This window comes from Prionailurus bengalensis, chromosome D1, assembly GCF_016509475.1.
Source record: "Prionailurus bengalensis isolate Pbe53 chromosome D1, Fcat_Pben_1.1_paternal_pri, whole genome shotgun sequence".
NCBI lineage: Eukaryota > Metazoa > Chordata > Mammalia > Carnivora > Felidae > Prionailurus > Prionailurus bengalensis.
In genome coordinates, this window is record NC_057346.1 from 76,878,878 (window position 1) to 76,896,966 (window position 18,089).

The 18,089-nt window shown below is 40.0% G+C and overlaps 1 protein-coding gene across 2 annotated transcripts in view; it reads left to right on the forward strand.

The window, feature by feature from the left end:
• The window catches only part of NELL1 (neural EGFL like 1), an 882,973-nt gene that overhangs the window by 184,311 nt on the left and 680,573 nt on the right, over window positions 1-18,089 (forward strand). For both annotated transcript variants that reach the window (XM_043580819.1, XM_043580818.1), the window contains exons 6-9: window positions 8,296-8,368; window positions 8,983-9,065; window positions 15,714-15,848; window positions 16,786-16,888. In XM_043580819.1, coding sequence (XP_043436754.1) covers window positions 8,296-8,368; window positions 8,983-9,065; window positions 15,714-15,848; window positions 16,786-16,888 — 394 coding nt within the window. The remainder of the gene's footprint in view (window positions 1-8,295; window positions 8,369-8,982; window positions 9,066-15,713; window positions 15,849-16,785; window positions 16,889-18,089) is intronic.

Sequence of the window (18,089 nt, forward strand, 5' to 3'; positions counted from 1 at the left end):
ATAAAACAAAACCAAAACCCAGGAATCCCTGGAGAAGGGAGAGAATTCTCTTTCTAGATCTCAAGTCACTATAGTATTCAAATGGCCAGTGTTTAAATAAAATCACAAGGTATTGCCATTCACAGGAATAAAATAGACAAAAACCAACTCTGTGCAAGCCTAGACAGTGGACTTACTAGATAAGATTTTAAAACCACCATACTAAATGGGCTTAAGGAGCTATAAAGGAAAACAGACATGAAGAACTAAGAAGTTAGGAAAATTAGGTATGAATACATGAGAATATCCATGAAGAGACAGGAATTATAAAAAGGAGCCAGACAGTCCGCAGCTAAGAAGTACAACTGAAATGCGAAATTGACTAGAAGAAAGATTTGGGCAGGCTAGAGCATCACTGGACTTGAAGATAAGACCACTGAAATTAACAATTGTGAGCTGCAGAAAGAAAAAATGTGGGTACCGGGAGATGAATCCGTTTGAAATCATTCTACGACTACCACACGCTTTCCCACGACACTGCCTCCACTGCCTTCATCACTTTTAGTGTGGTCTCAAGTACAGGCAGGGCTGACTTCATGGGCAGTTGACCTGTGCAGTCCCATGGGGTGCTAAACTTAGAAGGCCCGTGATGGGCTTCATTCTCTGCTGTTGCTGTCTTTAACATTTCAATAAATTTTGAACAAAGGGCTCTGCCAATTACGTAGTTGGTCCTGAATATAACTCATATGGGTGTTTATTAGTGACACACTAGATTGTAAGCTTTACCAGAGTGAGAACTGGGTCTGTGTTATTCAGCAAGTGCTTAGAATAGGACAAGGTTGGGGCTCCTGGGTGGCTCAGTCGGTTGAGCATCCAACTTGGGCTCAGGTCATGATCTTACGGTTTGTGAGTTTGAGCCCTGTGTCGGGCTCTGTGCTGACAGCTTGGGGCCTGGAGCCTGCTTCGGATTCTGTGTCTCCCTCTCTCACTGCTCCTCCCCTGCTCACACTCTGTCTCTCTTTCAAAAATAAAGATTAAAAAAAAATAGAGAATAGTACAAGGTATGTGGTTGGCAGACAACATACTCTGAAGTACAGACTACAAATCTGTCATATTCCTGGCAGAGTGGCCAAGTTTTCTCTCACAAAAGTAATGCAGATTATATAAGAATACATATTAAAAGCACTTAACGCTTAGTGGGTTACAACACGCATCCTCCCCCTTTCTTGGTTACACATTTAATACTTGCTGTGTGCTTAACGTTAACACTACATTGTAGAAGTGATTGGCACTTTTCCTGCCTTTGAGGGACTTCGGTTTCAGTTAGGAGCTGGTAATTAAGTAAGAGAGGGAGAGTGGTAAGCTTGCTGAGTGTTGCCTTGTAGCTGTCAGGAACCTTGTGCTTAAGAGCCCAGCTACCTGATACAGGCAGAAAACACAAGGAGTGTTCATAGACTGAATCATTTTGCTGCAGAGGTGGGTTGTAGGTGGTGGAAGAGTAGACAGTTATTGAATGCTTCCTGCATTCTCTATCTTGTCTGCCCTACATATATTCTCTCTGTTAATTACATTTCATCTGCAGAGCATCCTAATGAGGTAGCTATTATCCGAACTGTATAGATGAGACAATGGGACTTGGGGGTTGAGCAACTTGTCAGTCTTACATAGTTTGTGAGTGATAGAAATGGGATTTAAACTTAGCCTTCCCCCGCTCCGTCGAGCTTATGCTCGCTCATTCATTCATTCATTCATTCATTCAACATCTATTTTTTAGGCTTACTTACCCCGTTCTAGTAACTGTTGGATGGTGAACACATTTCACTTCTCAGCGTCCCATGGAGGAGACACACCCTGTTGTCTTTTTCTGGAGCTCCAGCCCAAAGGTACCAGTGAGAAGCACCAGAAGGGGTTTGCCAGTTCCACCCTGATCCTCTCATTAGGGAGCAATGTGATTCTCCTTGTTGTCCAACAAAGTAGCCTCATCAAATGGCTTTTTCGAAGGAACTTTTTAAAACTCCTCTCCCCTGTAGAATTTTATCTGTCAGTCAGTGCTTCTGGCCATCCTTTGGTGAGATGGCACCGGTAAGGGTAACATGTCAGTGTCTCTTTATAGAAACATTATCTTGATCAATCCACTGCTGCAGAAATCTCCCTTTCTGTAAAAGAGGCAGGCATCCTTTAAGTGAGGCTATCTTCAGGCTTCTAATTAATATTTATCTTGTAAAAGCTGCCTCCTGGGTCCAAGAACCACACCTGCTTTATTGCTCCAGAACTAAATACGCTTAGTATTGTATTTTTAGGTTAAATGCATATAGATGTATTTTTAGGCTAAAATAACATCATTCTCTGTTTTAAATATTAATATGTTGCTTCATAGGCAAAGTAAAAGCAAAATCTCCTCCTTTGTCAAACCTAATTTCTGGGTGCTGGTGGATCCTTGTGGATAGTGCAGTAAAAGTGCTCCTGCTGAAAAAGAGGGGGAGGAAATCACACTTGGTGCCTGGCCCAGGAGCCTTTAACATGAGGTGATTCCCATCAGAGATCCAGAACACAGGGTGGGGATTTCTTCCTTTCAGGATAGCATCCATCGGAGAAAATAGGTGATTGGTAGTGACAGGCTTCTCTGAATCTTCTGATTGTCAAAGATTTTCATTATTGAGATGGTTGACTACCACCCCATTTCCTTTTGATCAGTTCTGAGCTGATTATGCTGTTATTATTCAGAGGGTAAAGAAAGAACAAGTTTAGGTGACTCACAGTGAGCTACAGGATGCTTCAGTGGTTTGGATGTTCTTACATTATTTCCATCCCAAGGCCATTCACTGAGGCCAAGACTCACTCTGTCTCTCTCTCTCTCTCTCTGTCCCTTGGATTTGGGTTTGAAACCTTTCCCTTACCTGGACATCACTGTTTCCTTAACAGCTGAGCTGTCAATGGGAAGTGAAATTGATTACAATTTTTTTTTTTTAATGCCACAGCTGTTGTTTCTTACCTCAGCTGGTTCCCATAATTCCACAGATGGTAAACATATGTTTATAGGCACAGAGGAAAAGAAGCTATATTGGATTCCTCCCTCTCTAATTTTTATTTTTCCTTTCATGCAGAAAGTCAAAGTCACAGAGCTGGGGAATCTTATACATTTGTAGATTAATATTTCTGTGCATTAAGACTTTGGAAACAGCAGGACAGCTAATGATATGCTAATGAGCTGACAGTTTTTATTGATCGTAATGAAAGCCGACAAGTGTCTTTCTTGGCTTTTATGCAAGCTGGAATATTTTATTAACTGTCTTCAGGGCAGAAATACATAATTGGTTGCATTTTGAAAATCTTCCTTGTGAGTTTCTCAGGTCTTACTTTTTGTCAGCCTGTTGCCAAAGCTTGGGTCCTTGCCAGTTTATAAACAGAACACATCTTCATCCATATATTTACATGCCCAGCAGGAACTCTCCCCACCCCCTTTCCCTTTCAAAGCAATTTGTTTTAATGTTTTAGCATACAAAAAGAGAACCATTTTCTTCAATGTAAACAGAGATCTGCAGGGAAATAAGAGCTTTAAAAAAGAATTAGCATTTGTTTGGTGGCAAAGCTGCTTATATTTCTATCAGAAAGCTCTGAATGTTAGAAGGGTTTGCCTAATCTTAGTTATTCCATACAGAAGAGGGTCCTAATGGTATAATTTTTTCTAATCTTTATTGCATCTTCGTAGATTTCTTCCTGTGAAATGAGAAGTGTTCCTGGAACAATGGAAATGATGGGCATTCATTCCCGAAACAAAAACTCATAATGTACAACCTACCTGGTGCAAGTTTATTTTGCAGTGCATGGTGAGCTGAGTACAGGAGGTAGAGGGTGGCAACAGGTGGTTTCAACAAAGAAAAAAAATTATCCACTTTTCCTCTTTCCATCGGTACTAAGAGTGAAAGTTTATTAATTTGGGCTTTGCATCTTAGGGATTTATTTAGACTCTCAGCTTGGCTGAAGTTTAACATTGCAAGACCGATGAAAAAACGGATTGTTTAGCAAATTAATAGTGTAAATAAGATTGCAGAGGAAGATACTGGCTACCTAAAAGGATCTCTGTTTGCCAGCACTGAAAAATTATTTCAGCAAACTGTTACATCTAATGCAAATAATTTATGTGCAGTTGATTAAGTATCCATTAAAGCAATTAAGGTAGAACCTCGTTTTGATAACAGGACCTTGTAACAACATCTTGTTAGCTCATGTAACTATGAGACTTTCTCAAATGATCTATTTTCTCCTTAATCCATGTTGGAATGGTTTAGCACTGGTAATGGAGTTAGTAGGCCTGTAGTTAATGGCCTAGGATTAAGGTGTCCTTTAGGAAAGCTATTTAGTGTCAAAGCCTTAGGTTTTTCATAGGTCAAATGACCAGGTGATATGGCCCTGGATCAGGAGTCCTCATTGGGTGTATCAAAGTCACCTCAGAAGCTTTTTCAAAATTTATATGATGTTCTCCCTAATCTCTAAAATTCTAATATGCACCCCAATTGTTTATTATTTATTTTTGAGATAGAGAATGTGAATAGGGAAGGGCCAGAGAGATGGGGAGACAGAGGATCTGAAACAGGATCTGTGCTGACAGCAGAGAGCCCCATGTGGGGCTCTAACTCACAAACAGATCATGACCTATGCAGAAGTCTGATGCTTAACTGAGCCACCCAGGCACCCTCGTATCCCTAGTTTAAAAAAACTGATACCCTACAAGATAATTTACAGGTGTACCAGCTCTGAAAATATTGTTCAATATTATATAATTAACAGGTTTTAGGAATTTGATGCTTTTAAAGTGTTTTTTGAGCCTGCTATGTGAAATATACTGCAACAGGGAGTACAAGGGGACCTAGAGATGAAAATATGATTTTGCCTTCGTGGTGTCTATAATCTAATAATTCTGTTGACTGGTATTCGATTCCAAATCACTGAGGTTTTATTCATATATTAGGATATGAATGCTGTTTTCACCACTGTGATCTTTTAATGAGTAAACCCTCTTGCTCCTTGCCCCTTCCCCCCCCAAAAGAAAACCTACAAATGACTGACAAAAGAGCAGGTTTTTTCAAAGTGGGGCCTTTTGACTTTTCATCAGAATCATCTTGGGTAGCTTTTAACAATCAAGGTTCCAGGGCCCACTCCAATCCTACTGAAACAGAATTTCGGGGGTAACCCAGGAGTCTGAATGTTAAACGCAAGGTTAATACTCAGACTCAAGGTGTTTACTCAAGGTGATTAAGACACTCAAAGTTTGAGAAACACTGCCATGACAGATGTGAAACACAGCATAGGTCTGAAAAAATGAGATCAAGTGAGGTCAGCTAATACATGCCCTACTAGAGTTGCCTTTTTTCAGTTACGTGTAAATACATTTAAAGTTAAATAAGAACTAATAGAAATTCTGCTTATTCTTATTTCATCTTTGGGAGAGGTTGCAGCACTTGAAGGCATGTTATCTATAGAAATCCTCATAGATGACTTTTCTGTGAGAGATAAGACTGAGCTTCTATATAGGCTTATACTTTATGAAACTCTTCTCATTCTCTGAAGAAAACCCCATGCTTAGCAAATGCTGCTTTTATTGACAAACATCCAGGTACGGAAGAGTTCATATGGCACCTTAATGCCCAAGACCTTCTGGTGCTTGTTCTGGGGATGGTGCTAGGATGGATACACACACACACACACACACACACACACACACACACACTCACTCACACACTCATACACACACACACACACACACACTCACTCACACACTCATACACACACACACACATACATGCTCAGACTTCTTTGGGTTACAGTTGGTATTGTATAGTGTATTGCCATCCTTCTTTTAGTCTAGCATAGAATTACATCCATTCAAATAAATCACATTTCCATCTTGATTTATTTGGCAAGAAGAAGTGTTCATGCCACTATTGGGCTGACCCTGATTGCCTTTCCTTAGAAAAAAACACCAAGTGCTTTGAGTTTTGGTGTTAATGGGCATTGAGAAGTCCTCAGCTCTTATTTCTGTTTGCGATCAAGTCAACACCATTGACCTTGACCTAATGATCTGTGTAACACCCCTGTGTGGTTCAGGTTAAAAGTAGAAAGGCAGAAGTGATGATGGAGGCAGGCAGAAGGAAGGCGTGGGGGAGGCCATTTGTAAGTTGCAGTGTAACTAAAGTCAGTATTCACTTTAAAAAAGTAGGAAAAGGAAAACTGATGTAGTTCTAAGTTATGTTGCTACAGAGTGAGTGGAGGGATATCCTTTTCAAATGTATTTTCCATTCGTTCTTAGAAAGGCAATTAATACTGTGACAAGCGTGCCGTAGGTTTCTCAGTGCCATTTCCATGAATGTTGTAGGCTTTTCTGATGAATAGGTAATAGATGGTCCTGATCCTTCCTGGTACTTGTGCTTTCTTCACTTTCATGTCTTGTAGGGTGATCAATTGTCCCCGTGTGCCCAGGAGTCTGTTGTAGCACTGGAAGTCTTGTGTCCTGGAAGCTGTAAATCCTGAGCATACCTGGATAGTTGATTACTATGAATTTATCCATATTCAACCTATTCAGATCAGACAGATGTTGTCTAATGTGTCACTGCATTCTCTGTAATGGTCTTTGGTGGAAATTTATAGCTTTTCTAATTTTTTGTTTAACTTGAAAGGTAGTGAAAGCATAGAAACTAAATTGTGACAATTTCAGTTTGGATGCCTGTTTCACGGACTAAGAACTTGAATGTTGGAAGGATCTTTAGTTTTTGCATCTAGGCTTTTTTTCCAGATGAAGCAACTGAAACTCAGAGAAGGCGGTTGACTTACTGTTTCAAGTTCACTCAGCTCGAGATGAATCCAGAATTGGAGCCCAGGTCTCCTGACTTCCAATCCCATGCTTTTCTCATATTTTTCAAATGTGTTTGAAAAGTATCCTGGGTACTTAGAGGCATTAGCTTGCTTTGAGAAACTGAGCAGTTTTGTACTAGGAAGAAGCTGATTGACTTCCATGGTGCTCTATCAATTGCTCTCTGGAATCCTCCTGCTAGAGACTATGAATTCATATTGAGGACCTGGTGGCAGGGACTTCCACCTGTGGGGTGGTTGTCTCCTCTTGTAATCACAAATACTCCATCATCCTCGAAGAGGAAGCAGTTAGTAAATGTATCCAATTCTGAGGGAGAGGTCCTATGATCCTGTTATTTCTGTTAATGTTTCCCATTCATAATTTACCTTGAAATAGTATGCAGAAAACAGCATTTTCTAATGACTTTCTGCTTAGAAGATGAACAGATAAATGTAAACCCCCTCTAAAGACTTGTGGCATGATCTTAGGCCTTTATTTTATTTATGGATTAATCTCAGTATTCTGAACTAGGTCCCACATCTTTCATCTGTTCTCTAACATTTCTTCCATCAACTCAGGAAGAAAAAAAAAATCCCTAAAACCAGAATCTTGATATTCGACTTAAAAAAATCCAAAGGCCAAGTCAGTATTTACATTGCAAGATGGCAACCCCAATGACTTTCTTAAATCAGGGCTGTTCTTCCTAAGTTAGAGAATTAAAAGGCCACTTTTTACAGTGAGATGTTGAGTAAGTTTTAAGACTCACCAACAAAAAAATCATAATAATCAGCAGAGAACAAATATTGTTAAGCAATTCTCTCCATGTCTAATTTTCTTTCCTTGATTAAATGAATCAGTTAAATTTTTAGTCTAATATGTTTCTATTGTTCACTGCTGCTTAAAAAAATCCTCTAAGTCAGCAAAATTTAATGTTCCAAAGTGACTAAGGTTTTGGAGGAATTTTTATTGCATCAGTGCCTTTTTGGTTCAATAGTTTTTTTTTTTTTAATGTCTTATTTATTTTGATAGAGTGAGTGAGGGAGGGGCAGAGAGAGAGAGGGAGAGAAAGAATCCCAAGCAAGCCCAGTGTTGTCAGTGTGGAGCCTGACCTGAGGCTGGATCCCATGGACCACGAGATCATGACCTGAGCCAAAATCAAGAGTTGGATGCTTAACTGACCCAGGTCCCCTTGTCTAATAGTTTAAGAACAGTCACTGGTAGATCCTTAGTGTCGTAATGTCATTAGCAACAACTCGTGGCAACTAATGACAGCTTTCTCAAGATGAATGTAGTTTCCAAGATGTCTGGAGGAGGGTGGTTTGGAGTAGTAGTTCATTGTGGACTAAGGGAGACTTACCTTTTGAATGAAGATAGCAGTGTTGTAAAAAATCATGTGCATATGACTGCACAGCGGCCATTGGAACTGGTAACTATAATCTTGATCACCACCTCTCTCTTCTGTTATCAAGGGAATCATCCAAGATGGGAAAATCATCTTTATGCCAAATGGATACATAACTCAATGTCCGAACCTAAATCGCAGTAAGTAGCAGCTTGAAGCATTTATGAATTTTTAATATTATATAACTCACTGATAATAAACATGTCACACAAAGTGTAAAAAATGTTTACTTCTGAGGTAGTGGGAATAGGGAGGTAAGTTATTGTCTATATTATATAGTTCTGTGTCTTTGAAATTTTAAAGCTTATGTGTTGATAGGATTACCATTTGAAGGTAAGAAAAAGTACATTAGCAGTTGGGGTTCTGTAGATAGAGGAAGATAGGTTTAATATGCTAGTATTTATAGTAAACAATGATTTAAATAGCTTGGCTTAGATGTGAGTTTACTTTCTCCACTTTTACAACAATTCACATTTTTTCAGTCGTATCTCAGTAAAAATGAGGACTTAATTCCAATTTAAAAATTTCCCATTGCCTTTTCAGTTAACAGTTCTTTTTTCCAGTTCCTTTCTTTCTTCTTGTTAATAAAAGGAAAAGATGTAGACCTGAAATCCTGGGTGATTTCACTCCAGTTGCAATGTAATACTTAACCAGAAAAGCAAAAAGCCTTGGACATAGCAAAGCAACTACTGTTGTAAAAATTTCTTTATTGTATTAGCACTTTATCAACATTTCTTATATTTTCTCTATTGAGCTTGTCCAACATGCAGTGATTTCTTAAGCCTGGTGCAAGGAATAATGGATTTGCAAGAGCTTTTGGCCAAGATGACTGCAAAAGTAGGTATCTAAATTTCACTTGTGATGTTTCATTTCTTTCTCCATCCTATTTGGAATTTCCAGTGATATGCTATAATGGAAACATTTTTAGCCTTGGCATTTGCAGTATGTTACTGTGGAAATGGTTTATTCTTACTTGAAATAAGGCTACCTATAGTGAACATAACCGTTTAGTTCTTTGATACTATTAGGCTGCATCAAGATGTTTACTTGAAGAATGTTTGGAAGAAAGAGGCCCTGGGAGAGGAAAAGGAATTTGCGTGCTGGCCATCAAACCAGTAACACTGAGATGATATATGGTCAGAGGTACTGCTGCTCATAAGCTAATGCATTTTAGATGTCAGAATAATTGCCAATAATCAGAAGGGGCAAAAGAGCCATTGTTAGCAACAGATGATTGTCACCAGAAGGCGTTATATCACATTTCTAAGATGTGATTCATTTCGGGACTGGTCCTGAGTTAAATAGTGGAGGAGGCAAAGTTTGCCTTCTCACATATTTGGTTTTATAATTGTGAATGTTTGCAATGGATCATCCACTTCACAGGCATCTTTCAAGGATCTGTTATTTGCCAGGTACTGCGTCAGGCACAAAGGAGGCAATAATGAGCAAGACATTATTTCTCTCCCAGAAGTTGTTCATATTGAGTGGCGGACACAAAAATGTAAATTATTATGGGCTTTAATATATAACGTTTAGACTCATAATGAAAAGCCCTGAGCCTTGTGGAGAAAGGCACTGAATAAATAGAAAATGCGGCTAGTGCCGTTGTTATGATACCAATCAGTCGTGGACCTAAGTCCTGCCTAGGGTGAAGAAAGAATTAGGCTGGGCTTAAGAGACATTATTATGCTCTGCAAAAGGAAGAATTTTAATAACCGTGAAAATGATACATTAATCTTGTTGCACCAGTGGCTATGACTGCTCCCAGCAATCAACCATGGCACAGGGGAAAAAAAACCCAAAAACTGGTGGGTTGGTAAGTGTTCGGGCAGGGGGGTAGGGCTGTGTTTTGGACCTGATGGTTGTGCTGCTGAAGATCAGGTTTCTCTTTCAAACTAGGTTTTTGGCTAAGTCCCCTTTTGTCTGGAAAGGAGAGACAGAACACTTTTGTAAGAGAACCTGGGACTTGAGAGCTGAAACATGCACTTTTCACTTCAGCATACAGCGGAAATGCGAATTGCAGCCAATTATTTGCCTTCCCAGCTTGTGGTATATAGAGGCTTGTATTTTATATTGTCTGGAGCAGCTTGATCACAATAGCATTAATTATATTTTAGCTTGCCACCAAATTTTTGGAATGAGAAATACGCCACTCAGTCTCAGGTGATTGTGGTTTCCCAGCTTCAACGATGCTCCTTTCTTTCTTGTTCTTTCCTTTTGCAGGGGATGCCATTTTTCTCTTTTTAGCCATATGTTATCTAGGAGCCACATTGAGCTCTGACCTCCAAACAGTATTATGTAAAACGGGCATTTGTGAGGCTGGAGATACCTAATTGTGGGCAATTGCAAGCAGAAAATGGTTTCACCCACCTTCTAAACCCCGCCTCTGGCACTTTGGAAGATTTATAAGTCTGTTTCTTCCAAACCATGAATAGAATTATAATTAGAAAACCGAGGACTTCCATTTTCACTGCAGAATTTTGGAATGTGTAATAATCAATAAGAGGAGAGCTGGTAAACTTTTTCTGTAAAGGGTTAGCTAGTTGATTTTAGGCTTTTCAGGCCAAGAGGCAAAATAGAAAATATTATGTATATACTTGTTTAATCACTTAAAATGCAACCATTGAAAAATGTAAAAATCATTCTTAGCTCGCAGGCCATATGAAAAGGAAGGGTGGGCCAGGTTTAGTTCATGGGCCCTAATTTGTCAACCCCTGATTTGGAAGAAGCTGGAAAGTCAGTCGTACTAGGTAATATTTATCGAGTATTTGCTATGTGTTAGATATAATGCTTAAATGTTTTATATTCCCTGTCACTTTAAACCTCACAACAGTCCTGTGAACTGGGATTGATTTATTAGCCCCCTTTCCAGATGAGAAGACTGAGTTCCAGGAATGTTCTGTGACTTTCCCCAAGACAACGGATGGCAGAACTGGGATTCAAACTCAAATTCTGAAAGCTGCATCATAACTGATGCAGTTGGAGAAGGGAGGACTGGAAAGAGAAACAAGATATAAAGAAGGAATGAGTAATCGAGAGAGGGAGTTTGGAGATGGAGGGATCAGTGAGAACAATGGGCAAGTGGAAGAGGGGAATGTGTGCTCAGATGGTGACTTGGCAGTGAAACATGCAGTAGCTTTTGGAGGGGGAAGGTCAGGGCAAGAACAAAGCCCCTGAACTCACTCTTTTGGTTACAGTTGATTGCTTTCCCTGGGAATCTGTGATATTTTGAGTCCTGGTGTGTGCCAGGACCATCCAGGGCCACCTTACATTACATGATCTCCTTAAAGGTTTTCAGATCTTAAAGTCTGCTCAGAATCAAACTGCAAACCTAGGATGGGCCAGGTGAACTCTCATCAAATAATTCTTTAAGAATTCTCACAGAAGATCTTTCCCTCTTGCCTGTGCCAATGTCTGAACAGGAAGGTCTTCTTTCTGTGCCTCGTGGAAGCCTTGTCTCCTTTTTGTTTACTCTTAAGCTGAGGATACAGGCCTTTGGGGTCGCATCTTCATGTAGGAGTTTCCTTTAAGACATCCCAGCATGGGCAGACCCTGTTCCCTAACTCCTCTTCCCTGCATCCTATGTAGCCATCAAGGTGGGCGCTTGGGGGCTCACTGACCTTTCTCCAGTTGCTGGTTCCCTGTAGGTAAAATGGTGACAATTATTTTTGATTTTGTAACGATCCCATGAGTCCAGGCAAGTGAGATTTGAAGGCCTGCTTTTGTGTATGGCACACAATAGGCATTCAGTAAGCTGCAGCTGTTCATTTTGTATTATTAAACCTAGATAGAAATAGGCAGCCATGAGGGGAAGATGGCCCTTAAGAAAATGTACACCTTGCCCAGTGGCTTGGCGTCACTAAGCCTGGCAAAAGCCGCAAGTTGATGTTGGGGTCCTGGTCTAGAGGTAGGTGCCAGGAGGTCTTGGAAAGCAGAAAGTCTTTATGCTTGTGTGCTAGTAGAAGCCATGGAATCCTACCAGAGAGGAAGCCCAGTGCACAAGCTGGACAGGAGTTGGTAACCATAATCACATCAAAAAGATGCAGACACCAGATCAGCCCAGGGGCCTTCCCAGTGGTCTGCCCCAGAGGACTGCTCTTTCTTTTTTCATTGGGGGGGGGGGGGGTTGGTGCTTGAGAATGACCATGACCTTGCTGAATACGGACCATATCATGGGAGCAGCTTGTATGCACTTTCAGGTAATAGGTCAGGGTACATAAGAGCCCTCTTGAAAAATTCTGGCATTCTGGCAGGATTAACCTTTTTCCAGGTAGAGAAGGTACAGGGAAGCTGTCTTCTGTCATTTTCCCTACTCCATCCACAAGAGACCACCAGTCCCTGGCTTCCTCTGGGGCTACCCCATTGCTGGGCCAGGAATATTGTGGCTTGCTCTTTCTTGCATCCCACCTGTGCTGGAATCACATTCAGCCTCCAAGCTCAGGAAGAAGAGAACACTGGAGACTGGGAATTTCTTGATTACTTCTGTTTCAGTCTTTGGCAAATCTGTTTATGCAAACCAAGCAGCACTTGGAATAGCATTTCAGCTTGTAACATATTTAATTTTGAGGTTTTCGTTGTTTTGAGAAACTCAATAGTGATTATTTTTTTAGTGAAGCTTAAACGTTTAACACAGTGAAATATTTTTTCCCTTCCATTTAACAAATGCCAAATAGTATTTCAAAGAAAAAAAAACACAACTAATGTACTCCGATCCATTCACTGACCTCTTACGTGAAAAAGACCTCTGATGTCTGTCTGTGAATGTGCAGAGTTAAGAATAAATGATTCTGTCCATGGTTGCTTAGATAAATGCATGAACAAAGGTAAGACTGAATAGAGATGTGGATTTGCTACTGAATCTATTTTGGATCTGTAGACATTCTTGGAGAAAATGGCAGGTAGTGTGGAAATAGCTTTTGAAAATGACTTTGTGTAAATTCAGCATGCTAATACCAGTGACAGAAATTGTAATTCATTTTTTGATTCAGAGTTGTTTTCTCCTTTATTGTTCCAGTATTTAGCAGGGTTGGGGGAAAGGAAGGTAAAGTTAAATGCCTTTGAAAAATTAGCTTTTTGCCTTATTAGTCTTTGCTTTTGTGTCTATCTCCTGCACTCTTATTATAGAGATAAGGGCTCTTCAGTGTTGTCAAAAAGTCTAAATATGTTAGAAAAGCAAAGACAGAGTTCAGAAGGGAAGCATTTGCCCTGAGAATAGCTTCCATTATATTAAAACCAAGGTTTTCTTGATACTGACTTTTGTAGGTGAGCATAGCTCAGTTTTGTTGGACAGTATGGGAAATTGACAATACTGCCTTTAGGCACATTCCTGGGTGTTCAGGAAACTTGAGCAGTCACAGAATTGCCTTTTGGGTTATTTAGTCTTTAAGGTTTCTTGGAGTGATACAGGCACTAGATTGTTCCAGGTTTTCAGAGTGAGGCTCATTTCTTCTCACAGATAACCCATTCTCAGCCAGTTTTAGTAAGGATGCAGGTCTAGCTGAACACTTTTTCAACCCCAAGTCATCCATCAATCACTGCCTTTTGTAGGAACTATGGGGGCTTTAGAAATGAAGTAAAGGTGATGTGTGATAAGTTGTCATTTCTTATTATCTCTCACCTATATGTGGTTTTACTCACTTGACCTCACCAAACTCTAAGAAGTGTATTTAATGTGTTTCCTAAAGAATTCCCAAAGAGCTTAATTATGATAGATTCCAGAAACTCTAATTAGGCTAGAGATTTAAATGTAATCTGAATTTTTGGAAGATTGTGAATACTGGAGGGGTCACAGGAAGCTAGTATTTCAGGCATAGTTAGCTCTGTTTCTTCAGGGGTGATTTTGGTGCATGCAATTTGTCTAGCATCCTATTTGCTTTTTTCCCTGCCCATTGGAACTGCCTACAAAAGGCAGAAGGAACAAGTTTTCTTGAGAGATTCTAAAATTTTGGAGAAGGAGAATGAAGTAAATGACAACAAAGTTTGGAATTCCATTTCGATTCCATTTGTAGAGAGTAGTGCTCAGTGGTGCTGGTGGGAGTAAATGAGAGGAGCATCTATGGAATGGAACCATAATTAGTACAGAAAGATGTTGGGAGTCATTATTATCCAGGTTCAACCATTATATCTAAAATACTGGCTTGAAACGGTCTTACTTGGCTCAGAGATGGGCACGATCATCTATATAGGGAAAATACTCAAGACATGGAGGTGTAAGTATGGTTGAGAAGGAAAAGAGAAACTACTTGAAATTTTAGGATGTAGTGTTTGTTTTAGTATATATGCTGCTGAAGGGAGTACAAAAGTAGCGTTTGTTTTGCAATCAAAGTAGTCTCTAAAGAAAAGGGGGAAATGGTAATAATGCTATCAGATTGAGTTCCACTTGAGTATGTGTGAGATTATACCAAAGTTCAATTTTTTCGTACCATATGTTTGAAGGCAACTGGAGTAGGCTGCATGGAAAGTGATCAAAAGAGGATTGGACTCTTCTCATGATGAGCTCTTCAGTGAACCTGGTGGTGCTGCATGTGGTCAAGAGCAGGTGTGAAGACAGGATAACCTCAAATGTTTGAAGAGAGTAGATTGCTTAGGACAAGTTATGGAGCAAAACTAGGTCAAACAGAAAAAGCGAGGAGCGATTTCATAGTTCACACCAAGAAAGGATGTTTCAAGCATCCAGAGCTAACCCAAAAAAGGTTTTGAAAGATAACGTCCTGCCACTGTAGATGTGCAAAGAGAGGCTGGTGAATCACTGCAAGGGGTTACTTGTCATGACGTTCAAGCTTGAAAACTATTTTCGGATCAGAGATTCTAAGATTCTGTGATTGCTGGTAATAGTTGGGTGACCTAGGAAAATGAAAAAAAGTTTTTCTACAGAATCCAAACCTCACCTGGGGGTTTGGTTGCCTGTCTTCACCTTTGAACACCAACGTGGATTCCTTGGATGTTCGTCCTGGGGGATCCTGGGCTGGGGAGAAACTAGATCCTTGTATGAATTTCCCTTTTCCTTGCCCCAGCTCCCAGTAATTTCTCATAAGAGAGGAAGCAGTGATTTCCCAGCCTAAAAACTGACACTCTAGTGTGTGAACATGGAGAAAATGATGGGAGATTCATGTAAGTGCATCGGAGTTCCTGATTAGATCTCCGGTAAACATTATAATGAGTCCTTGAGAATACATTCATTATGAGTGTTTCTGTGTGGGCTTGAGCTGAAAGCACATATGTTTATGTACACCCATGAGGTCCCTGAGATACAGTTTAATGTCTCATTTGGTACTCATCAGACCATAGTAGCCAATATGTCTTCAATTTAGAATGATTCTACCTCATGTTTAAAAAAAAAAAAAAAGAATCTGGCTAAGAGTAAGTCAGCTGCTCTGAGCATTTTTTCTTTCTCCTACTTGGCTTGTATTTTTCTTGTCACTATTAGCTTTGTTAGGACAATGCAAATGAAATAAAGAAATTACACCAAGTTATTCTTCTTTGCAGTTAAATTACGCAGAGACGAGACTTAATCAATTGGAAAACTGTCATTGTGAGAAGACGTGTCAAGTGAGTGGACTTCTCTATAGAGACCAAGACTCCTGGGTTGATGGCGATCACTGCAGGAACTGCACATGCAAAGTAAGCCTCTTTGTAAAAAAAAATACCGTTTTAAGGGAGCATTTTCACTAGTGATTGTGTAATCTGGTCTTGTACTATATAATGCCGACTCTGAGAAGTACGTATGATCTTTTTTCTAAGCTTCTACTTAGCAATCTGAACAATTTTGAAGGGAACCTGGAAAAGTGTCATGTCCTATACAAATACTTGGAAATTACAGTGTGCTTCTATTTGACAACACAGTCTAGTACAATCTAACGTTGTTGCTAACAAACTTACTGTTTGGAGTTTGAGGATTAGATTATCAAAGGGAGGAAGGGACTCTGATTTTCAAGCAGCCTAGCTTTTTAGTCGTTCACAACTTCACAACTTTTCTGTGCTAGAAAAAAATTTAAGAGGAGAGTATAATTAGTTTCTAGATGTTTTTATTATATTTTAGAAGGTGTCCTTCATCTGTTTCAGAGACTTACAAGACTGCCCTGACTTTCAGGGTATCTGTCATTTGTATACTCCATCTGTTTTAGAGAATTCATGAGTACCCCCAAAATTAGTATGTAAACTCTGTGCAGTTGAAATTATTTGATAAATATCTGAAGAATGCCACTGTTTGGGAAAATACATAATGGATTGTTAGAGCCTCCACAATGATTGACAGGGTCTGCAAAAGGTGTCATTTATGTTCTTGTAAAAATAGGCTTTTGTTTTCTGCCTAATCTGCTTAGCCCACACGGGCAGATGGAATGAAGCCAGTGATGTATATCAGAAAAGTAATTGAGGTGGCACAGATTCATTTGGGTTGGAGAAAATACTTCATTTGTGATCTTGGAGTAGACTGGCAATTCCTCCCACTGCTTCTCTTTCCCTGATGAGGTTTCTGGGATGAGATGTGAGCTTCTTCCACAAAGGGAACTTTGAAAGGGCACTTCTGAGATTCCTTTCCCTGTCCTTCCTTCCTCAGAGTGGTGCTGTCGAATGTCGAAGGATGTCCTGTCCCCCTCTCAATTGCTCCCCAGACTCCCTCCCCGTGCACATTGCTGGCCAGTGTTGTAAGGTCTGCCGACGTAAGTACTGACTGAGGGTCGGAGTGGTCCTGTGTAGCTGATGAACATTGATCCCATGAAGTACCAGAAGTTGATACTATATGTATGACAAGAAGAGCTTCTATATTTTAATCAGCTGTGATGTGCAGATACTTTACATAGGTTTTTTTTTTCTTTTTTAATCCTCATATCAACTCTAATTACTATTCTTCCCATTCTCTGTAGAAGGAACTGGTATTTGAAGGGATTAAGATTAAGGACTTGTCTAGGGTCAAACAACTGGTAATGGGTTGTGTTGATCTGTAAAGTCGCAACTGCAAAGCTCCACACAATTTTGTCTCTCTCATTCTTTTTTTTTTATTATTTTTAAAAATTTTGTTTATTTTTGAGAGAGCGAGCGAGCATGAGTGGGGAAGGGCAGAGAGAGAGGGAGACACAGAATTCAAAACAGGCTCCAGGCTCTGAGGTGTCAGCATAGAGCCCAGCATGGGGCTTGAACCCATGAACTGTGAGATCATGACTTGGGCCCCAGTCAGATGCTTAACCAACTGAGCCACACAGGCACCCCTGGTCTCTCTCATTCTGAATGGTGAAGTTGAGGGCCAGATTCGATGTTTAGGCTTTCTGAGGTCTTGGCCAGATTTCCTGTTACTGAAATGCCTTGTTAGAAATTTTGGAATCAACTTCAGTTAAAATATTGACACAGATTCCTTCAAAGTTGATTTGTCCAAGTTAAAGGATTTAAAAATTCTTACTGTTTTGCCAAGGTCACTTATTTCAGATGAAATAGTGAAATGAGCCTGGAGACCAGCAGTAAGAGTAAAAGCTGTCATTTAGAATGCTTGGTATTTGCCAGTTACTATGTAGATGCTTCAATTCTGTTAGCTTATTGACTCCTTATTGCAGTCTTTTTGGGTGAGGATTATTACTCCTGTTTCATAGGAAGCTTAGGGAGGTTAACTTAACCAAGGCTGCAGGCTTGGTAAGTGACAGCGGTGAAATGTGTAACTAGTGATGCCTGACTGAAAGGCCCATTGTCTTTTCATCCAACTATAGGGTCTTCCGTAGCAAGAGTTTAGGTTAGATGCGTGGCATCCTCTGGGTAACACTCACGGTTGTTTCTCTATTAAAAATACCAGTATCATGGGTCTTCAAAACATAGTGGTCTAGCTTTTTGCCAAGAACAGCCTGTCTCCTAATTTGACAGTGGAGATGGGGATAG